Source organism: Cucumis sativus, chromosome 7 (genome assembly GCF_000004075.3).
Source record: "Cucumis sativus cultivar 9930 chromosome 7, Cucumber_9930_V3, whole genome shotgun sequence".
Taxonomy (NCBI): domain Eukaryota; kingdom Viridiplantae; phylum Streptophyta; class Magnoliopsida; order Cucurbitales; family Cucurbitaceae; genus Cucumis; species Cucumis sativus.
The window spans coordinates 12,366,760-12,390,621 of record NC_026661.2 but is presented as its reverse complement, the minus strand read 5'-3'; the positions used below and the strand labels follow the sequence as shown (position 1 = coordinate 12,390,621).

General features: G+C 31.7%; 1 protein-coding gene and 1 long non-coding RNA gene across 3 annotated transcripts; both read right to left on the bottom strand.

Moving 5' to 3' along the window:
- Positions 1–11,113: 11,113 nt before the first annotated feature.
- On the bottom strand, positions 11,114–13,211 carry LOC105436131. 2 transcript variants are annotated; one of them, XR_970055.2, is made up of 3 exons: positions 12,770–13,211; positions 11,746–11,852; positions 11,114–11,386 (listed from the first exon to the last, which is right to left on the bottom strand). It is a non-coding gene; the product is annotated as an uncharacterized LOC105436131 (long non-coding RNA). The 2 variants fall into 2 exon arrangements; XR_004218398.1 differs by having other exon boundaries at positions 11,114–11,852.
- A 7,582-nt stretch (positions 13,212–20,793) lies between these two features.
- LOC101218874 (polyol transporter 5) lies at positions 20,794–22,924 on the bottom strand. The gene is made up of 3 exons (XM_004148267.3): positions 22,622–22,924; positions 22,186–22,532; positions 20,794–22,099 (listed from the first exon to the last, which is right to left on the bottom strand). The coding sequence occupies exons 1-3, from the start codon at positions 22,758–22,760 to the stop codon at positions 21,083–21,085; spliced, it is 1,503 nt and encodes a 500-aa protein (XP_004148315.2). The 5' UTR covers positions 22,761–22,924; the 3' UTR covers positions 20,794–21,082.
- Between the last annotated feature and the right edge of the window lie 938 nt (positions 22,925–23,862).

Genomic DNA, 23,862 nt, shown 5'->3' with positions numbered 1-23,862 from the left:
TTTCTTGGGTTTTTTTTATTATAACTTCTCATTTCTTTCAATGGATTCTACTTCAGGTTTTGGTCTGAAAATCCCATTTTTGTTTATAGCTCTATGTGAGTTTTAACAATGCATTTACTACCCTTTTCTTAATCTGGGTTTTGCTTCGAAACTCTGGTTTGTTCAACTATTCCTCGTGATGGAAATGTGTTTATTGTTCAAATGGATTTTGCTTAGAACCTCTGTTTTTCCAAGAAAAATGTTAAGGTTTCCCTTATTGAAAACACCTCTTCTTTTTTTAGTACCAAAATGGAGCTGCTGCTGTTGACATGTTATAACAACAAATTTTACTTTTTGTCCATTTGGATTTAAAGACCCATTTCTTCTATGGAGATTTTTCTGTAGAAGAGAACTTTGGAGGAGAGATTTTTGCAGTTAGGTCAAAAATGAGGAGGAAGATGAGAGGATAGAGGAAGTATAAAGGGCAGTTTTATAATTTTTATATTAGATTAAAATTTTTTCCAAATTTATTAATCACCTAAACTTCATTTTCTACACTTTAGAATCTAAACCAAACACACCATAATCTAGTCTTCAGAAGTTGGTATAGAATAATCATTAAAATTTTGAGCCAAAATATTAATGTGGCCCTTTTGCTACCACTATAATAAAGTGGTTCCTACTACGATAAATGTCGTCCCTACAAGATAATTTAAGGCATATTAATCTTTTTCTATCTATTTAAGGCATACTATTTCTCTGTATCTCAATTTTTTTCTATCACAGTTCTAAAAACACAAAATTAAAGAGAGAAATAGTATTATTTACTTTTGAAAGAAAATAGGGTTTGGAGAGGAAAAGATTAGAAGAACTTAAATAGAAACAAAATAAAAGAAACTAAGCAGAATAGAGTTTAGTAAAGAGAGAAAAGTGGAAGAATGGAAGATAATAATAACAGTGAAAGGAAGGAAAATAAATAAAGGTGAAAAAAGTTAATGATTAAAAAGAGAAAAAATGGGAAATAAATAAGGGAAAAAACATTAGAGTGAGAAAATGTTAGACAAAGGAATATACATTTACAGTAATAGAAAGAAATGGTAGAGTGAGAAAAGTTAAAGGGAGACAAATGTTATATATATATATATATGATCAAGAGAATGAGAGTTTGAAAGAGGTAAGAGAGAAGTTAGAGGAAGAAGATAACAAGTGGGAGAAAGTGAGTTGGTTGTGATTTTGGTGAAAGATGGGCAAATTTCAATTCGACTTTTCACTCATATTTTGCTTTAAAACCCAACCCCTTAAAAATGGACTTTTTTTTTTTTTTTTGGCAATTTCCCAACATATTTTTAGGTGTAATAATAATTTCTCCTTTTCCAATGTTTTATTTGTTTCTTTTATGAGCAATTAATGTTTATATTGAGGTTGAAACTTTTGATTTTGAAAAAGGTATTTATTGCTTCCTATTCAATTATATCATTGAATCTGACTCTTCAGCAAGAAATTTTCTCCAGTTAAATCTTGTCACGTTATCACACCAAATTATGATAATTATAATTTAATTTGATTTTGGTAATTAAATTTTTTCACATCCAATCCAATTCAAACCTCAAATAGAAAAATTGAACCAAAGAAGCTAGATAATAAGCCCAATTCCATGAATTACATTTCTATGAAAATCTTGTGTAAACAATTTAAAATGTTCAGTGAGACTCTGTCTATACCTTTCATCTCTTTCTTTTTTTCTTTTTGCAAAGAATATCTTACGAAATCATGACGTCTAAAGTCAACACTTCCAAAGCTCTTTACGTGACATTAGCAAGAGGCCAAATACTTGCAGCCACTAAAAGGAAACTCAATCGTTTGAGGATATGTCACATTTTTTTAGTCCCAAAGAACATTTGGGAACAATTGTAAAAGCCACCAAAAGGTGGAATCATAATCAAGGAAAATCGTGTAAATGACGAACACATTTTGTCTTCTAAATGCTCAAATGAGAAGACGTCTCACCCAAATATAATGTCAGTTATGGTAGCTGACGTGAATATTAGTGAAGAGAGAATGAAAAAGTTTGAAAAGAAGGTTAACATGCTCATGAAGGCAATTGAAGAAATGGATTATGAGATTGCATCTATCAAGAATCACATCGAGAGTCGTGATGCTGATGAATCAAGTCATACACATATAATCAAGAATAATGAAAGAGGGAATACAGTTTTACAAGAAAGTCAACCACAAAATTCGATCTCAATTGCATTGTTGTCTGTTTAGCAGTTGTAGGAGATGATAGTAAACTCCATCAAAACTCAATATGGTGTGTTAGAAGTTGTGTGGACCCATGAATATTGTATTTTTTCAGTATTGTTTTCTTTTGGTTAACATGACAAAAAGCGTTCGTTTAAGGAAAATGATGAAGAATATTCTTTTAGGATAAAGATTTTATTGGTTCCCTTTTAAAACTTTATTTTTTATTGAATATTTGTCGTTGAGTTTATTATTTGCGTACATGGATATTATTTGGTGGTGATTCATTTTGTAATATTGGCAAGAGACGTTATTGCTTGACAAGAAGATAGTGTGTGTGAAGAACATCTTCGCCATTGAACAGTCAGTTATTCACATAACCTAAAGCGTGTAAGTCTTCTCTCAATGGTGTGATCTGTTGCTACTCTTGTATTTGATATTGACTAGTGCTAAGATTATAATAATTGAAGTTCAAGCTTCTGTAGTATGATGTTTTAAAGAACTTTCATATACGTTTTGACGAAGAGCATAATTCAGGGGGAGATCCTCCAATTTACTACCTTAATCTGATGATTGATGAGAAACATGATAAAGGAGAAAATTTTGATTAGCCAAATCTATCTTTGAAATAGTTTTAGCGATAGTGTTACTTGCTCTAATATTGTATCACGGTAAGTACAGAGTGAATAAGTTTAATGTGAGACTTTGTACTAAGAATCATAATAGTTTGATGATGATGTATATATGTCAAAGAAATAGAATCTCTGATCTAGGGATCCCCCAGACATAGGTGTTGTGTCATCAAACTGGGTTAACAATGTCAGGTGTTCTTACTATCTCTACTTATTGTTGTTTCCTCTTTGTTAACTGTGGGTTCATCTAAATTACTATGTTAATTCTCTCATGGTTTTATCAATTGGTATCAGAGCAAGGTTTTCTACCTTTAATGGATTTTGTGCGTGAAGGAACTTCAACTTCAAGGCCTCTTGTTCTGGATAGGGCCGCTAATTATGCATAATGGAAAGTGAGAATGGTTTCGTTTATGAAATCTATGGGCAGTAAGTGTTGGAAAGCTTTGATTTCTTAATGGAAACATTCCTCAATCAAGAATCCTGCAGGAAAGGTTACTCTTAAACTTGAACTTACCTGGTCCAAAGAAGAAGATGAAGAAACTCTTGGAAACTCCCAAGCTCTTAATGCCTTATACAATGGAGTTGATCAAAATGTCTTTAAACTTATCAATACTTGTACTTCTTTTAAGGAAACATAGGATATTCTGAAGTTTGCTTTTGAAGGAACTTTCAAAGTTACTTCAAATCCTATCATCTAAATTTGAAGCTCTTAAAATGGTAAAAGATGAAACGATAGCTAAATTTAATATTCGTGTTCTGGATTTGCTCTCACTACTAGAAAAATATTTTTTTAATGACACTACTAATCAAGACATTGTGTAGTTGAAAAAGAAGGATGGAGTGAGGTAAATTGTGTCGTTGAAAATAAAAATACGAATTGTTTTTTGACATAATTATATTAACAAATTTTAATTTTTCTTGACACAATATATGTGTCGTTAATTAACAACAATTTTTGTGTGTCATTAAAAAAATTTCCAAATAAGAAAACCCCAAATTTTAAAATTTTGAATTCTCTCTCTAACCCAATTAAAATTAAATAAAAAACACTTATTTATTGCGTCTGCATTTTATCTCTCTTTCTACCAAAAATGCAAAAAGGAGCCTGAGAACGAAATTTCTCATTCGCGAAATGTTGTGAATAGCCCTTGCCTCCCAATTTTTTGCCACCCGTCGTGGTTGATTCAGTGCTCCAGCCACTGCCAATCTTGGGGAAAAGTTATCTAATACTACATTTGTAAGAAAGTCTTACGATCGCTTCCTTCTCGATTTAATATGAAAGTTACTACAATTGAGAAAGCTAATGATATTACTACTATGAGATTATATGAGTTTTATTTGGTTCTTTAAGAACTTTTGAATTATCATTTGATGACAATGCTTCAAATAAGAAAAATAGTGTTGCGTTCCAAAGTGTAAGTGATGATCCTGTAAAGAATACTAAAAAATCATCTCAGGATAAGAATCTTGTTAAGACTTTTGCCTTACCAGCAAGATGATTTTCAAAATTTAAAGCAAGTTTTATAAGAAGTCAGGAGGTTTCGAAGCTCAGCAAAACAAAGAACCTAACAACTTCATCAACTCTAGTTTAGGATCCTCTAGTTCTTTAAATTCTTCAAGAAGAAGAGATGTTGCTCGAGGGAATGATCAATCCATCAAGATTGACAAAAGCTTAAAATTTAACGAATGTGAAGGGTTTAGTCATTACAAAGTTGAATGTGCAATAACCTATCTGAAATGGATGAAAAAGGGCTCTACAACCACCTTATGTGATGATGAATCATCATTCGATAGTGACTGCGGAAACCATGGGAAAGCATTGATTAGTTCTATCTTAGAAGGAGTTGTGGAAGATGTTTCTAATATATCAAAGAAGGAAGAGGTCGAGAATGTTTCATTGACTCTTGAAGAGATTATGTCCATTTGGGAAGAGGATTTAGAAGTGTTAAAGCGACAATGTGATCATATTATTGCTCTTACTAAAAACAAGTATCATCTAATGGAAATGATTGCAACTTTAAAGAAAGATTTGAGTAATGCTTAGAACGAATATGAGTCCTTGTTTACGTTTGTTCGCCTTCTATCTTCAGGTACAAATTCTCTTAGTTATATTTTTTAGTAGGGAGAAAATAAAGAATAATAAAAAGGGTCTTGACTTCTCTAAAAAATGTTGTAGAGTTCTCTCAAGGATTTTCAAGTAAAATGACTTCCTCTTATAAGAGATGGATCTATCACTAATGTGGAAAACCAGGTCACATTAGACCTTTTTGGTACAAACTCCATGGGTTTGGAAAGATAGCACCAAACTTCAGAAATGTCATCTCTATGAGAAGAAGTGTTCAGAATACTAGTTGCTCTGGTGAGGCTGTGTGGAGAAGAAAAGAAACAGAATCTCATAAGAAGTGCAATGTGGCATTTACGTCAGTTTATATTTCAATTTTGAAGAGTGGTACTTTGACAGTGGCTGCTCTAGACACATGACTGAAAAGTCACTGCTGCTTACTGATCTGAAAGAAAGTAAGACATATCAAGTTATGTTTCGAGAGGGTGTCAAAGGAAATGTGATTGAAAAGGGAAATATCAACCAATCTGGTACTCTTGTACTCAATGATGTCAAACTAGTTGAAGGTTCATCAGCAAATTTTATAAGCGTGAGCCAATCGTGTGATTAAGGCTTGATTTTTTTGTTTTCAAAGGACAAATGTGAAGTTCAAGTTTCAGAAAATCATACTCTTATGACAGGTACTCTTTTTTTTATTATTATATATAATTATTATCACTGAAACAATGATATCAAGAATCTTATGCGCAATTTTTCAAGATCTGATAAAATAATGCTTTGGCATAAACGTCTTGGACATGTGGAAATCTATTATTTGTTCATAAATTTTGTCTTGACATAATAACTTTATTTTTATTTTTGATACTCACTTGTTCCTCATTTAGGATAAAGTCATTGGTGAACAATCTATATTGGTGAAAGCATCAATGGTCTCTACATATTCCCAGTCCTTCTACTCTATCCACATCTATCATGCATTCCAAATATTTTAACTTTCCTGCAAAATAGGAGGATTCATCATTATGGCATTTTAGTTCTATTTTATCTCGCATTGGTCTATCTATGTCTTCTTCTATTTCTACATGCAATTCCATTAGTTGTTTAAAAGCAAAAATGACAAAATTTCTTCTAATGGCAATCGATATTATGTTAGTTTTATTGACAATTTTAGCAAATTTACTTAGTTCTTTCCTATTGCTTACAAATTTGATGGTTCATCTATTATTCAAAAATTTGTTCCATTTGTTGAAAATCAAATATCTCAAAAAATGAAAATTTTTGGATCAGATGGTGGTGGTAAATTTTGCAACACCATCTTCCAATCTTTTTTTTTTTTTATTCCAAAGGTATTGCTTACAAGAAAATAGGCCCTTATACTCCTGAACAAAACGGTGTCACCGAACGTAAACATTGTCACATAGTTGAAATTGCAATGTCTCTAATTTTTCATTCCTTTGTTTCTCTTGAATTTTGGTCTTACGCTTTCTCCACTGCAGTTTTTCTTCTTAATTGAATTTCCTTTTCCACTTTAAATGTTATCACCATTTGAAATGCTTTTTGGCTACACCCCTGATTTGCATCATTTAAAAGTTTTTGGATGTGCATGTTATCTCCTTCTCAAGCCTTACACCAAACACAAACCTGAACAAAATGCCACACAACACGTATTTTTAGGTTATTCTCACAATTCCAAAGGCTATATTTGTTACAATCCATTAACCAAACAATCTTCCTCTATGCAAATTCCCCCACCTCTTCTCCATCTCAATCTCTATCCAAGTCTGATCCAAGCATACTACTCACCTTGGTAAACATTCCACGTCATACACCCTCAAATTCTATCTCCATTCCTAATATCCAATCCCCACCTCCTAACCCTCCTGCTATTAACGTTACTTGCTCATCTTTTATGGATTCTAATGCCACTAGTTAGTCTTTGAATGTTTCATCTACAACCGATACAGGAAATGAGATAAATATTGCCGGAACCAACACACTTCTTCCACCTCCTTCTCGAAACACTCATGCTATGCAAACTTAAGCAAAATCAGGTATTTTTAAGCCAAAGGCCTTTCACATCACAATTGCTCTTCTGACTCCCATATCATACACGGAAGCCTCTAAGTATTTTGAATGGCAATGAGTGAGGAATTCAATGTCCTTCAACCACAAGGGACTTGTTCCTTAGTACGTCGATCTCCATCTATAAATGTTGTTAATTGTAAATGGGTTTTTCGAACAAAATATAATCATGATGGCTTTGTTGCTCGTCACAAAGCGCTACTAGTTCTTAAAGGTTATTATCAGGTACAAGACTTTGATTTTGATGAAACTTTTAGTCCTATTGTTAAGAAGTCCACTATACACACCATTCTTATTCTTTCTTCTCAATACAATTGTTCCTTAACCCATTTAGATGTCAAAAATGCCTTTCTTCATGGTACTCTCTAGGAAATAATGTACATGTCTCAACCTACTGGATTCCAGGACAAAACATGTCCAAATCACGTTTGTCTCCTACACAAGAGTCTTTATGGTCTTAAACAGGCCCCTTGCGCTTGGTTTAAACGCTTTATATCTTATTTATTTACTCTAGGTTTTGTTGCTTCTATCATTGATCCCTCATTGTTCATTCGATCAGTTATATCTTTTCTTACTTTTGTATGTAGGTGACATAACATTGTCACTAGTCCTGACTCTTCTTACATTTCTCTTCTACAAAATTAATTGGCCCTTGAATTCCAAATATCCGACCTGAGTCCTTTAAAGTACTTTCTTTGTCTTGAAATTCATTCATCTACTGATGTTATATTTGTTAACCAGGCCAAATATCCCAATAATATTCTTCACACATCAAGAATGACCTATGCAAAATCCTGTGCCAGACTAATGTCTACTTCTCTTGATTTTTATACAACTGTACCACCATTTAATGATCCATCACTCTACCGCAGACTAGTTGGTTTCTTACAATATCTTACATTCACTCATCCTGATATTTTTTTATTCATAAATCGTGTCAGTCAATTCATTCATAAACCAACTATCATTGACTTCTCCGTAGTCAAACGCATCCTCAGATATCTACGTTGTACTCTAACCCTGGGAATAAAATTTTGCAAGGGTTCGTTCTCTCTACAAATCTTTTGTTACTCTGATTGGGCAAGTGATACTTCTGATCATTGTTCCACCATCAGATTCATCGCCTTCCTCGGTTCTAATCTAATTTCTTGGTTTCCTAAAAATCAACTATAGTCTCTGGTTCCTCCACAGAAGCAGAATACCGTTCACTTGCCACTACTACTGCTGATTTTTATTGGATTCGACAGCTTCTCTATGATCTCCGTGTTCCTCTTAAGACCTCCAACATTATGGTGGATAATGTTTCCATTATATCTCTAACTCATAATTCGGTTTTTCATGCTCAAACTAATATAACTTTGTTTGGAAAAAAGTTCTTCGCAAATACATCTTCGTTCATTACATCTCTTTCAACAACCAACTTGCTGATATACTCACAAAGCCACTCTTGTCTCTAATATTCCTTCACCTTCAAGACAAACTACTAACTCAACCTGAATCATCCATTTGAGGGAGGATATTAGGAGATATTTTAGGATTTACAATTTCCTCCTATTATTTAGGCATTTATTGTAAATTGATTCGATTATAATTTTTACCATATTTACTCATTTGTAATTTGTATAAATGTTGCTACTTATCAATGAGAATACAAGCAATATACAAAATTATATTAAGAAACTTTCACAAACTACTATTCTACCTAACTTTGCTTACTAACCCTCTTTTGATGCAAGTAATGCAACTCTCTTTCTGACTTTCTCAGATACACCATCAACATTCCATCTACCTATCAATTCAACCAAAAAAAAACTTTTATTCCATAAGAATTAAACCATAGAAAAGAGAGTCCTTAATAATCCTTAAAAATAGTTGCATATATTAAGTTGTCTTTTTGCTAATTTATTTCTTCTCTTTAAGGTTGGTAGGCTAAGGGGGAGAACTCCATCCCCGTCTTACTTTTCCTAAACATTTACGTATCTTGTAATTTATAAGCTCGACCAATTGATCTTATATATAACCGAAATCACCAAAAAATCAAATTAATGTTTAGGATAACATATAAATCAATTACCTTCGTGAGTCAAACTTTTTATTTTTTCTTTTTCTTTTCCTTTTATAATTGGACGTGAAATACACATTCAAAATGAATTTTATTCAATGGTATTAGCATGACTTCTATTCTTAGAGGTCGAAGATTCAATCTCCCACACTGCAGTTCTTCAACTAAAGAAAATAATGACTGAATTAAGTAATTAAAAATAATGGCCAAAATGCAATCAGATATATTAGTTAATTAAATAGGTTCACAATTTTTTTTATATACAAAATGGGGATGGAAGATTATCGACCTTATGGTCGCTATCGTACATTAATGTCAGATGAGCTAAACTTTAGCTAGCAAATAGGTTCACACTTGTCGAGAAGGGTCACTTCTCTAATTAATTATAGAAAAACCAATTGTAGAGAATTAGGGAATAAATATTTTAATGTAGACAAGCAAACTAAGGGATAATTTAGAATCAACGTACCTTTTATAAGAGAAACTGCATAGGATAACATTTTGAGAATATAATATAGCAATTATAGCTCATTGTTTTAGAGTTTTGCAAATATAACAAAATTTTCATTTCTCCATCTTAAATTTACTATTATTCTTAAACTACCATTTCAATAATTTATTTCTCTTCCTTTTTTAATGTCTTAATCATTATTTATTTATTATCGCACTTTTTAAGGCCCTAATTATTTGTTTATTTTTATACGAGAAAAATTATTTATTCTTTCTGTCTTAATATAAATTTTAAAATATCAATAGTATAATAATTGCAATATGAAATATAATATAATGGTTGTTGATCTGAGTAATTTAACTTCGTCATTTGTGATTTTTTTTTTTACTTTTTCTATGTGTATTTTGAGTTGAATATGATTCCAAATGATTTTGTTTTATTTTTTACATTAATTTTTTTGTTTTACTTTGTCTCAGTTCCGTATATCAGTGTTGTGATATACTTATATTATATGTATTAGTTGGTTAATATACATACTACGTGATTTTCATTTTTTCAAATTTTATTCAGTTCATAAGAGTATTATTAAGTATATGAACGATTTAACTCAATGTATCATTATCAAGTATATCAACAATATATTGTTAAAGCATATCAATAAAGTGAATCATTATCAAGTATATAAATCAAGTTTACAAGTGTATCAGATGTGTATAAGGTGTATCAAAGGTATATTAGTAACGAGGGCATTTGTGACTTTTACCTCTTGATGTGTGTGTTGGGCTTCGTTTTTGTCATTTTCACAAATAATAAAATGTATGTGCTACGAGCTTAATTATTATAACTTATTTTGTCATTTTTGCAAGTGCCCCTTTTAAAAAGTAACCAATAATTGTGCTTTTAGAAAAATCGGTTGCAAAAGGAAGTTTTGGTCAATTTTAAATTTAGATAGAAAATTAGTAGTTAATTTTAGGGGTGTTCAAAAAACCCGATAACCTGACCAATCTAAATTATTCAACCCAAACCCTAATTTTATTTGAGTTGGGTTGCAAAATTTAGTAACTAGATCAACCGACCCAATCTAGTTTACTATTATTGTTGCTGTTATATATTGAATGAATTTGAATATAGACTTATATTTTGCATAGAATGCTTTTTATTCGTACTTTGAATGAATTTGAATGTAATCTTAGATTTTATATGAACTTAAAAGAGTAAACACTCCTAGTGTGAAAAAGAAAAAGTGAAAAAATAGTCCAAATTAAGAAGAAAAAAAACCAACCCAATAACCAAACCCGACCCAACCCAAAAATTATGTATTGGGTTGACCTTTGCACATTGAACCGATAAGGTTCCATTTTTGCCAACCCGAGGATCTTAGATTGGTCCATAATTTATCTCCAACCCGATCTAACCCAACTTATGTACACTTGTAGTTATTGATATTTAATTAATAACTTTATTATAATGTAATCGCTTTAAAATTTAATGTAATTTGAATTCTTACTAATATAAATTATTTGTTAAATTATTTTTAAAAATAATTGTCAGGAAAATTCACTAAAAAGAAAATAGCTTTCCTCAACTCGCGAAGAGTGGACAGAGACCAAAAAAAACATATCCATCAATGGGTAAAAAAATCGTCAATAGTTTGGTATGAGAAAAGCATTGGGATTTGATCTCCCAATGACAAAAGGGGACTGTCCCATAGTTGCAAACAATGCAAATACGTTGTTTACAATATTTTTTTCTCCCGAAAATCATGTAACACAGTCAAAAGATATATTAACTTTTGATATACTAACCCCTGACGCCTTTCTTGACACGTCCACAGTTATCCACAAAACACACCACCACCATTGTCCTCCTCAAAATTCCTAACGATTGTATCAGGAGATAGGTAACATGTGATAAGAAACAATTGTGCATTGCAGTTTAATAATTTGTAGCCTTCACAGTAAGAGATAAGGTGCCCCTAACATGCATTGACAAGTTAGAATACTTAAGACTGTTGTACTTATGCAGTGAAAATCTACACGAAATTCCATTTTTTATTCTCACCAAACATATTAGCCCTGAATTTCATTTTCACCATGATTTCGCCAACTGCTAGAGAAAAAGCAGTGTCTTTAGGGAGCAAAGGACAAGCATGATTAGCTAAGACCCATGTGCCAAACTTGATTATCCGAGTCATAAATTCTGAAACTTGTCCTGATCGTAAAAATAAAAAACAAACCTCATACGTATGAGCCATAGCCTTCCCATCAATTCATGCAAGCCACTGAACATGAACATAATTCATTCCTTGATGAGCTTGCTACAATTCAGGAGCCTTCCCCCATGCTGAAAAAGGAAACCTGTGATTCTTATTATTTGTCGTTCCATGCATAGTAAGCAAAGGACACACAAAAGGATCAGCATGTGAACATGGTCATAGTAACAAAAGTATTCAAATAGAAACGTCAAGGTGAAGGGACTACCTAGTAGGAAAAGATTATCTTTTGTTGAAGATAACTGATATAGTTGGTATGGAGATGAACAAACAATTTTATTTTTAAACTTCTTTTCTACCACATATAATTTTATTTTCAATTCGAAAGGAAATTAAATATAATGAACGAAACTAAGAAACTAGAAATTTTCCACAATCCAGATTCAAATGTCAAAATCGAAATGATAGAAGGTCTTATCATCTCACCAATACGAAATGACAATTTGCAAGAACCATACTAGAATTGATGTAAATAACGAATAGACAAATTCCTCCATAACTAAGCAATTACGAAGAAAAAATCGGCACTAATAATCAGATTCTAAACACAAATTACTTTAATAAACTAAAGATTAACAACCCATATTCAAATGTCAAAATCGAAACTCATTAATTCCAACACTTCAATTCAACATAGAGGTATGTTGGAGAAATTTTAAACACTCTATGGATAAAAAAAATTCTGAAAGGCGAGGCCAGAAAAACTACTTTCCTTTTTTCTCATACAAAATAATCAATTAAAATGCCTTATTAAAAACTTACAAAAATCTGATACTTACTAAAAATAAAAAACACCATGTTACACCACTTACCCACAAACTTTAACAGGAAATAAATTTAAAAAATATTAATTTAAATAATCACGTAATTTGAATCCGTCTTCAATAAGGTAGGACAAAAATCAATCAAATAATCCACAACAAAACATAAGAATTAGAACATTGCATGGATTCAATTCAACAACATAAACCCTATGAAATATAATTACCTTACTTTAGGATCTTGATCGAAGTAGAGATTCCTCTTGCATGAGATTGATGAGAATAGGGATGAAGTGGTCATTAATATTTATCGAAAATGGAAGCAAAGTAAAATGTCAAACCAATCCAAGAACATACCTCACAAATCTTCAGTGAGACAATCGTTGAGAATGATGAGATGGCAAAGCGAGTTGAGAGATAGCCAAAACAGTTTGAAATTAGAGTTTTGAAAGGCAGTGGAATGATTCACTATAACTTGTCATGTGTTGTCGTGGTCGATGTTCGTCCTCAGTTGTGGGCCTTCATCATTATCAAAGGAGAAATTGCAATGGTCATCGGCCGTGGTACGCGTAGTCGTTTGAGTGGGTTTCATGGAGATGGAGATAGGAGATGAGGGTTTGAAGATAGAATAGAAGGTAGTGAGGTGGAGAGAGGAAAAAAAAAAAAAGGTTTCTTTTCTATTCTTATCTTTAATGTAAAATAATAGTTTTTTTTATATATATGGAAGGAAATGTGGGTTTTTATAAATGGAAAAAGGTAGATTTTGTTAGAAACCTATACTTTTTTTTATAAAAAAATAGGGTTTCTAAAAAGTAGGGTTTTTAGCACGTAAATTACATCGACAAATATTTAAAATAACCGCTCACACACGATACGTAGCCATAAACTAAAATAAACGTCGGTAGAAATCAAACTTAAAATTTTTTCTTAAGACCACGCAATTTTTTTGCAAACGTACATATTTTCACTCGCAAAAACGATGATGTAATGATGCAATGAAATCACATTGACACACTGTATCTTTGCCAGCATGTTTTTTACATTCTCAGAAAAAACTGTCGGCAAACACCAAAATTTTTGTAGTGCAAGAATAGTAGCAATAGTAAAAAATAACAAATAGTAAGACAATAGAACACATGGGGATTGATAACTCAGTTCAGTGTAATTAACAACAACTATGTCCAGGGGATAGTGTGCCTAGGAAAGATAATTCACTAATATCAATTAGGAGTAAAGCGATATCAACGAGTTAATTGATTATAACGTTGTACTTATCTAAAGACTCTCAAGATTACACAACAATCGTAGAGCTAACTCACAAGACACCTACGTTTCACTGAATGTGAGACTTCTTCTCTTAAATACTTAGGCTACACCTAAGTAATTGCTACCAGTGAATATGCACTTATGTTTCCAACCTCTTTTATCTTGATATATCTTCCATTCTGCTTGTGAACTCCCTTTAATGAACGTGACTTAGGCTTCCCTCCTAAGTTGATTAACTTGATGATAACTCCCTTCCCTATATATAGAATAAGCTTTAAGTCCACTGAAGCAATGAAGATAGATTGGTTTCACGAAAATCCTCAACAAATTCCAGTCACATGTGAATAACATCCGCATACATAGATCACAACATAAATGTTTGATCACTGATTTTTCTTTTTCTGAACGATTAATAACAAAAGAAACAATGCAGTAACTCCAAGCACACAGACTTTCTTGAGCTTAAATATCACTCTCAGAACAAGAAAAGAATCCTAAAAGAAATCATCACGGAGAAGAAAAGGAAATAATCCACGCAGCAAAACTATCCAAAGACAATTTCTGATACAACCGTGAAAGGACTCAAGAATAAGGCGTAGAAAGCTTTAAAATATATTTAGCCATAAGAAAGACACTGAGAAAAGAAAATGATTCGTTTTGGGTTTATTGGGAGGACGAGGGAGTTGAATTAAGGGGATTATTTGGAGGCCTGAAATGCTAGAATTCTCATCTTTCCGGCCGTTCGTTTTTGGATATTTCGATCCTATCGTGGATTTTGCTTCATTTCATTTCATTTTTCATGGACTTAATTCGCTTTAAATTGTCAATTATTTTATTTAATTGGGGTTCATGAAATTTACTTTTGATGTTATATAAGTTCTTTAATATACTTTGATGGAACTTTTTCCTTTTTCTTTCTTTTTAATAGGATAAGTGGGTGGAATGATGGTGTGTATGATCCTTATGGGATTTGAATAATACTACTTTTTCATCAATTTTCACAATTGCAGATTGTGGGAGCAGGTGGGTTGTTGACAGTAAGTAGCAATTTTAATAATATCAATTAAGTGCACCAAAAACACCTCTTTTTTTATATATTTCAAACTCGTTTATGTATTCATGATCATTTTTTTATCTATCTAATGTGAAATTTCTGTCCATCCAAATTTTGGTCGTATTACAATTCCCACACATACATAGAATTAAACATAAATTGTTTAGTTATAGGAACAAAGCTGACTAATCATTTCAATTATTTTCATATCAATGTTTGACTTATAATCTATCCTAATATAATTATTTGAAAACTTTTACGTTGGGATTTGCCACTAATTTTGCTTATTATAAATTATTTGATAAAAATGAAGAAAAATTATTATAAAGATTGTACTGATTAATTAAAATTTTGAGAATATATATATGACCAAGTGTATTAACGTAATTAGAAAAATGTAAATTTAGGATTTTAACTCATATAATCTAAATATATCGTCAATTACATTAAACACAAACTTAAAATTACTATTCTTTATCTGGAAGACACATGGAAGTGTATTAACGTAATTAGTGTATTAACGTTTGCATGTTCCATATAAAATTTGGTATATCTTGAAGACTTATTAATCCAATCCAATAAGATACCATATAATAAAATTAATTGTTAATGACTGTAATATATTCATTTCACATATTATATATATCGAGTTTTTCGTATACTAACGTAGTTTTAGATTGACTTCAACAAATAATATGAAAAATATAATTAATGTGTTAATTTAGAAACAAAACTTTAGATATAAGAATAATATTGTCTCATAAAAGTAATATATTCAGTTGCAATTCAACAAAAATCATGAACATTATACATGGTTGGTTTAGAAAAATTAGAGTTGTTGTGTAACTGTTGAAACAACAGTTGTTCATGGACTAAAATATTTGATTTACACTGTAACTAATATATAACATACGTCCACAATATTCCCTATATAACGAACAAACATGTAAACTGAAATCAACTTTATATACCGTGTAAAATTAATTTTTACCAAGAGAAAATCAATTGAAATATCTTTCATAATCAACAAAACTAATCTTTACTAACGTAAGAGAAAATCAATTGAAATACCAAAAATATCCGTTGTAATAATCATATTTCAAAAATACGTATACATAGTAATAATCTAGTAGAATATAGAAGATGAAAAAAAATATGAACTCATCGAAAAATATGACAGAGATGAACAATAAAAGAATACCAATGAACGAAGAAAGTGTTTAGTAGAAATATCGAAGATAATATATTTGTCAATTAATTAAGTTCAAGATACAACTTTTGAAGATGTATATATATACACCATAATTAGTTAGATCTCATAAATGCAAAAAAAAAAAAAAGTAAATATTTTTTAAAAAGTATTAAATAATTAATAGTAGAAATATGTTACCATAATAAATGCAATCTAAAATATTTATGGTAAATAAATAAAAGGATTTTCATATAAGTTTTTTATTTTAATTTAATGATAACCTTATTCGTTCAAAATTTTGGCTAAATCGAAAATAATTGAAAATTTAAGATATTTGTAAAATATTGATAGCCATTATGTCCTTCCTTTGAATTTTTCATAAATTTATAGATTTATAGATATGAATATTAAGTACTCCTAAGATTTAAATATATGACATAATTAATATATATTTAGATATGCGAGAAAATTAAAATATGATCACTATAACAAAAATTCTTTACTATGACATTTATTTATATCACAAAACAGAGAGGAAAAAAAAATGTCACGAAAGGGAAAAAAACGCGTTTTTGGCGAGAAAAGACGGAAATTTTCGAAAAATATTTTTCACGACAGTTATTTGATATCATAAAATAGAAATAAAATAATAAAAAATAATATATTTAATATGTGAAAAATAATAACTTTTTTAGGGATTTTTAACTTATTCCCTTCTTCCCTTTCCCCTTTCTTTCATCTTTCTCCCATTTTGCCTCCTCTGTCTGCTTTATCCCATTTCACCTCCCCTTTCAGCTTTCTCCCCTTTCGCCTCCCCTTTTGCCTCCCAATCTCTGAACTCCTTGAACTCTCTTCTCCAGACGACGACGAGGTCCATCATCGGCACTGCCCCTCGTGGCCGTCTCCCCACTCCAACGCCGCATGTACCTCTTCTACTACACGACGAACGGGGTACGACCACTCTTTGGAGTCTACCATTGAAGCCTCCAAATCTCGCCTTTCTCATATTCGTTCCACCTCTTATCCTCATTTCCAGAAGGCAATTGTAATTTCTTCATCCCTTATTATTACTATTGTTTTTTTTACCTCAATTAAGGATGGATGTTAGTTTAGGTCTCTAAGAGAAAGGGTTGAAAGGTTTTGAATAGTTACTCTCTATACTTTTCTTTGAGTAAGTCATCCCAAAAAAGATAGTTTTATGGTATTTGAATAAAGCTTTAGGCTATTTGTTAAATTGCAAAGTGGTTTCTGGACACAAAATCCCATGATCGAAATTTAAGAAGAATCGATTTCTTTGTGGTTGGTTCATGTATATCTTTTCATTCAAATCACCATGTAGGAATGTTGTTTTAACATCAAGTTGTTCAAGTACTAAATCTTCTTGAAATGCTAATGAAAAAAGCATTCTTATGGAGGTTTGTTTTACAACCGGTGAGAATACTTCATTGTAGTCAATTCCTTTCCTTTCATAGTTGATAGACAGTCATATTTTACTATATTTTATAAATAGTTTGGCTCAATCAAACTCCTTAATTCAACCATATTTAGATTCATAATTAACTTTTGAAGTTGACCGCTCTATAGCATAAAAGATTAACCATATGTTTTAAATAAATAAATAAACAAGCCACTACGGACCACCCATCTGTAAAAGACGAAAATGGTGCTCCTGCCGATTTTTTCAATTAAACTTGAAACTCAATTCTCAACATTGCATCTAGGATATGTTGTTCACAAATTTTTGTATTTATTCCTTAATTTTTCTAGTTTTCTGGCTGCCACTTAGTAAATGAATATTCTTTCTTTTGTGTTGCCCACCAATCGTTTGATGAAATGCCCATGGGAGAAAATCTTGATTATTGAATGTAAATGGGAGGAAATCATTTTAGAATGTTATTATAGTGGAATCCTGGTGAACTAGATTTTATTTTAATGGTTCTAATTTTATTAGTTAACTTTCTTTTGAGGTAGGAGATAAGACCCTTTGAATAAAATTTTGATTAGTTAAAACATAATCATATTTTTGCTTGGAGAATATTGACTTTTTGTTGATACTTAAATCATGTTCTTAGTGATGGTGCCAGTTCCTTCCCATTTCCCTACTCCCTCTCTCTAGTGTGTGTGTTTGCTTTGATCAATTAATGTGATATATATATGGTGATATTTTATTTAGGTTTGTGATTTTGGACTTTCACGCTTGAAGTCCTTTATCAAACTCCTTTTAAAGGTAAAGTTTGTTGTAAACTCTTTTCAAAAACTTGTTTTAATTTAATTAAATTTATGTTTCAAACTTTGAATTTCTCCCTATTATATATGTATATATGATTGTAAATTAAATTTAATTAGATTGATCGAACAGGATTTAAAGACGTATAATTGGATATTTTGACCTTTGTAAGGGTCATTTGTTCTTCACAAGTGAGTAAATAATTGTTAGTTCCCCTCTATTGTGAAACTCATTTTATATTATAAACAAATTTAGATGCTAAATCATTTGAGTTGATAGTGATCGTAATATAATATATAATTCTAATTACAATATTGACGTTGTTTGATTATTTTGTACATATATGGTGTGATACTTCAAATCCTAATTTATTTTGATCTTGTTATATATATACTCTTCTAATTCAAAAGTTAGATTAGTATATGTATATATATGTGTTATGTATTAAAAATGTTAAAAACACGACACTTCTTTTGTCTAAACTTTAGCTTTCTTTATAATTAACTATTCATTCTTTTTTTGGGAATATTTTGGAAAAGATGGGAAATTACATATTACTGCATGCTTGATGAGCTTCAAAGTTGTACAAGCCAAGGTGTAAAGTAGAAACACTCTAGTCCTACCAAATTTATAGCACACAGTTCTCCTGTCTTCCTTTCTTACTCTACTTGCACTGAAAATGAGTACTTCTTTCCCTAAAAAAAGTGCTTAATAGAGAAGTATTTCAAAAGAGTTCTATTGTATCTGATTTGTTTTCATGTGCAGGATGTAATGCTCTGCGGAGTATCAAATGCAACAATCATACTCATTGGTATTTTTCTATTTATTATGCCAATAAAGTTCAACTCTTCTTGTTTGAGATATTTGAAGTGAATCTATTTTATTTTCCTGTTGCTAGGTTTGGGAGGTTTTGTTGCTTGCAATACACTTTAAGAAACAATGATCCTACCCAAAGCTTCACGACCTTGGGATATTGTAATGTTAGCTTCATTTTTTTTTCTCTAGTTATCTAAATCATAAATTTTCAGTTAACAAAAAATTTGCCTACGAATAAATAAAATATTAGCAATGAAGATAGAAAGTCTTAAATTTGGGTTAATTTTCTTATCTAAAATTCTTAATCTTAACTTGCAAAAAGGTGGAATAAGGAGTTACACGATTGTTTGATATATCAATTTTGTATGTGCAAAACAAAATAAAGTAATTACTAACTAATGCAAGATGAATAAATGATGCAATGCTATATTAAATTTTAATACTGATAAATAATTTTATGGTTAATTTTTATAAATGTAACAAAATTTTAATATTTACCGTTCGTATAACAAAATAAAAAGCTCATGAAATCGGTAATCTTCTTTACAGTGGCGATCACTTGCGATATCGTCTTTCTCTTCTTCTTCTATAATTTTTCTTTTGTATTTTTTTTGAAATTATGATCATTGTTCTACAATTATTATTATTCTTTTTCATTACACTTTTGCTACTATTATATTTGTTTTCGATCAAACATTAATCTTGTATTATTTTTTTTTCAATGTGTCGTGGACAAAGATGAACTACATTATCGTTTAATTACTCATAGGGTTTTTCAAAACCACCGTTTATCGTGAACTACATAATCATGAATCATGAACTACATGATCATGTGTATCATGAACTACACGATCATGTATATAAGCTATACCATTGTGTATCATGATCTATACGATCATTTCACTACAAGAAGAGGGTGTTCTCCCAACGCATAAAGGCCCGTTAGGATTGGGGTCGAGAAAAAATGTGTCAGGAGAGAAACTTTCAATGCAGAACATAATTCGTCGGGAGTTCTCCTGATCATCTCTTGATGCATTATGTTGTGTGTCGAGAGATCCTCCATTTTTTTTAAAAAAAAAACATTCCATTATTAAATGGAAGGTATATATATCACTTACCCTGCAACACACCATTTTTATTGCTACATATTTTCATTTGTTTCTAAACACTTAGTCTATAACAATGTACATGTGAAATGAAATACATAATCGTTGCTAATAAGAAATGTATATGAAACATGAAATTTACAAAGATCGTGGTTGTAAGTTCATATGTATCACTTCAGTGAAGGTTAAGAACATAAGAATAATATCAAGGTCATAAAAATGAACTCCACAGTCTGAACAAAACATATATTTGTAGTCTTATAAGTTAAAAGATGACAGAAAACTCATTGTTTTGGTCATAAAAAATAATGATAGAAAATCAATTACTAATCCAAATAAAATATCTATGACATAAATCAAGTATCAATAATGCAAGAAAACCAATTAGTAATTCAAATCAAGCGTATCTACGATGATCCCTAAAATCAAGTACGAATGAGAGTATTAGAAAGTTGAGGTGAAAGGAGTTTTAGGGTTTTGGGAATAAATATCATGAGTTTAAAAATTGAAATATTAAGAAAAGTTCTTAATTATCTGTCTAACATATCACAACAAAAGCTGAACCCTCAAAGAATGTTACTCCACATAAATAGAACACAAGTAAAGATCTCTCTATAACCATTCATTAGAACAATATCATAAGTTTGATGGTACACAACTAATCAACTCCCACTAATATCAATTTTGTCTTGACAAAAAAAAAGAAAAAGAAAAAAGAAAGAAAGAAAGATAACAACCTAAATGAAATAGACTAAACAACATCAATTCTCAAGTGTAGTATATGTTTATAGCAGATATTTCAAAAAGTAAGATATCCACACTTTGTAATCGTCAATTGTGATCATCACTTCACTTTCACTTTCACACCACACCACATCATTACGAAGATTTCCAATTCAAATTACCAAAAACCCCCTCAACACTTTCCAAATTCATCCCATATGTCTCCGGCAACACAACATAAAAGAACACCAAAGCAAGCAACGCAACAGCAGCGTATAAGAAGAAAGCGCCACCAATAGTAATAGCACTATACAATGACAAAAACGTCATTGTAACTATTGCTCCTACGAGTCTATTCACCATCACTCCCACGCTCATCCCTTGAGCCCGTAGTTTCAACGGAAAATACTCTGAGCTGACGAACCCCATGGGCCCCATCCCGATTGAATAAAACGCCACGTCGGATAACACCGTGGCAACACACATCCCCACTGCCCACCTCATTCGCTCCTCCGACTTCTCCATTATCGTCAGCCCTGTTCCTAAAACCATCAACGATATCGCTTGTCCTCCAATGCTCGCTAGAACTAACGGCCGTCGCCCGATCCGGTCGAATAACACCGTGGCGATCAACACGAAAACAGTCTTTGTTAACCCCACTCCCACCGTTGCTAGAAGCTTTTCGTCGGGGGATGTGATTCCGGCCTTTTCGAAGATTCTTGGGCTGTACAAAAGGACGGCGTCCGTGCCGGTGGCTTCTAGGAAGAAATGGAGACCCACTACGGTGATTATGATGTGACGAACGGCCGGTGTGGGGTGGAGGAAGAGCTCTTTCCAAATGCCACTGCCGTGAATGCTAAGTTTTGGTACATGACCGATGTCGTTTTCACAAGTCGGTGGAATGCCTACGGCGTTTTTTATGTCAACGAGGCGGTGTAAAGATTCTTCGATGGAATCAGAGGTTTTGATAAGGACTTGTTTTGCTTCACCCACACGACCTTGCATTATCAACCACCGTGGCGATTCCGGCATCACCAGAATCACGAGGGCGGCCAAAAACACCGACGGAACTAAACCAATTCCAAGCATAAATCGCCACCCCAGATGAACGGGAAGCTTGGAGAATGCGTAATTTGAAACATATCCAAGTAAAATACCCAAATTAATTAACACCTATAACAAATCAGCGAAAATGGGTTCAAACAGTGAAAACAGAGGAAAGAAATTTAATGTCAAGAAACAGAGAATTCAAGATTGACCTCTTGAAGAGTAAATAAGCTACCGCGAGAGGATGCCGAAGAAATCTCAGCGGTGTAGACAGAAGCAGCCAACGGGGCATATCCGATGCCGGCACCAGCGAAGAATCGGCCAAACATCAAGAAAGCATAATTTGGGGCGAACCCCATGAGAATGGCGCCGACAAAGAAGAAGCCAGCGGCGAGAACAATCGTGTAACGACGGCCAATACGATCGGAGGTTCTGCCGGCAGCGGCAGCGGCAAGAATTGAATAGAGATTGATAATTCCAACAAGGACTTCGACTTGTACATCGGAGATTTTAAAGTCCTCTTTGATGAAGATTGCGGCTCCACTCATGACACCGATATCTGTTTTGAAGAGCAAAATTGTGGAGAAATGAAGAAGATGAAAACAGAATTGAAGAGATTTGTAGAAATGGGAAGTAAGAATTTCTGACCGTAACCAACCAAAATGGAAGCCATGGAAGCGATGAGTGAACAGAGGAAAGGAAAATGGTTAGTTTTGTGGTTGTGGGGATTAATTAATGGAATTTGGAGGCCGGAAGTTGGAGAAATCTCATCTTTCCGGCGATCCATTTTGGGAGAGATGAAAAGGGAAATTGGTTGACGAAATTTTCTTTAATCTTTGTTTTGATAATTGAAAGATTGGATATTGAAATTCAACAGCGTGAGGTTTATAGTTTATTTATTATTTCTTTTATTCACCTTTTTTTTTTCTTTTGGTAATGAGATTTGGTTTATTGTTTTTGGCCATGTGATTTGATGGGACATTATTTTTTGAAAAATACATGGTGTGGTGCATGATATTAGTCGATTGGTTATAGATTTTGAGTAGAAATTTATACATGAATATCATTCTATATGTAATAAAATTCTATCATATTAATAAATGAATTTCATGTTGATGTATTACGTCTATCACTTTATGTTTAGTTCTTGTTAGCTCATACATGTCAATTTGATAGACTCTAAATGGAACATTTAGCCTCAAACTTACCTTGGGACGAGTGGTATTCTATATAATCCATCGTAATAGTTGAAGTTTTCAATCATTATAATTCACACTTAGTTAAAAAGTAAAACTATTTGAAAATTTCCATTATTTAGATTGTTTATTAGTTTGTAATCATTCAACCTTCCTCGTATATAATCAAAACTATAATAATATACATCACAAATACAAAACTGATAACTTTAACTAAAATAATATGAACCACAAATGCATATTATTATTATCCCCACACAGTATAAAAACACTACTTCATATTCCCAAACAACCCCTAGTTCTTTGATGGATAACAAGAACATTTCCTTCAAGTTACATGGATGAATACTATCTTATGAATGTAAGATATGATATACGAAAAGATCTATTTTTCATAATCTAATATCACAAATTAACACCAATATGTTATTACTAAACTACACTATGAAAATTGAATATGGATAAATTGGATACACTAATAAATTGATTACACTCAACTAAAACAATACACTTAATGTTAATATCCAAACTCCAATGTAAGCCAGATGATCTAAAAAATATTTAAGACTTAAAAAAACCTCAAAACTTTTGTAAACTCAAAAACATTGTCTTGAAGACAATTAGTCACTCTATACGGACTTGGAAGGAGACTTCAATGATCATCAAAACAAGATACAACGACTAACTTTAATA

Bases quoted from the DNA above. Each gene is read 5' to 3' on its own strand.
- LOC101218874 (XM_004148267.3), bottom strand. From the start codon at position 22,760: ATGGATCGCCGGAAAGATGAGATTTCTCCAACTTCCGGCCTCCAAATT. The intron at 22,533-22,621 runs GTCAGAAATTCT...TCTTCAAAACAG, and splicing joins TTCCATTTTGGTTGGTTACG to ATATCGGTGTCATGAGTGGA. The intron at 22,100-22,185 runs GTCAATCTTGAA...GATTTGTTATAG, and splicing joins GCTTATTTACTCTTCAAGAG to GTGTTAATTAATTTGGGTAT.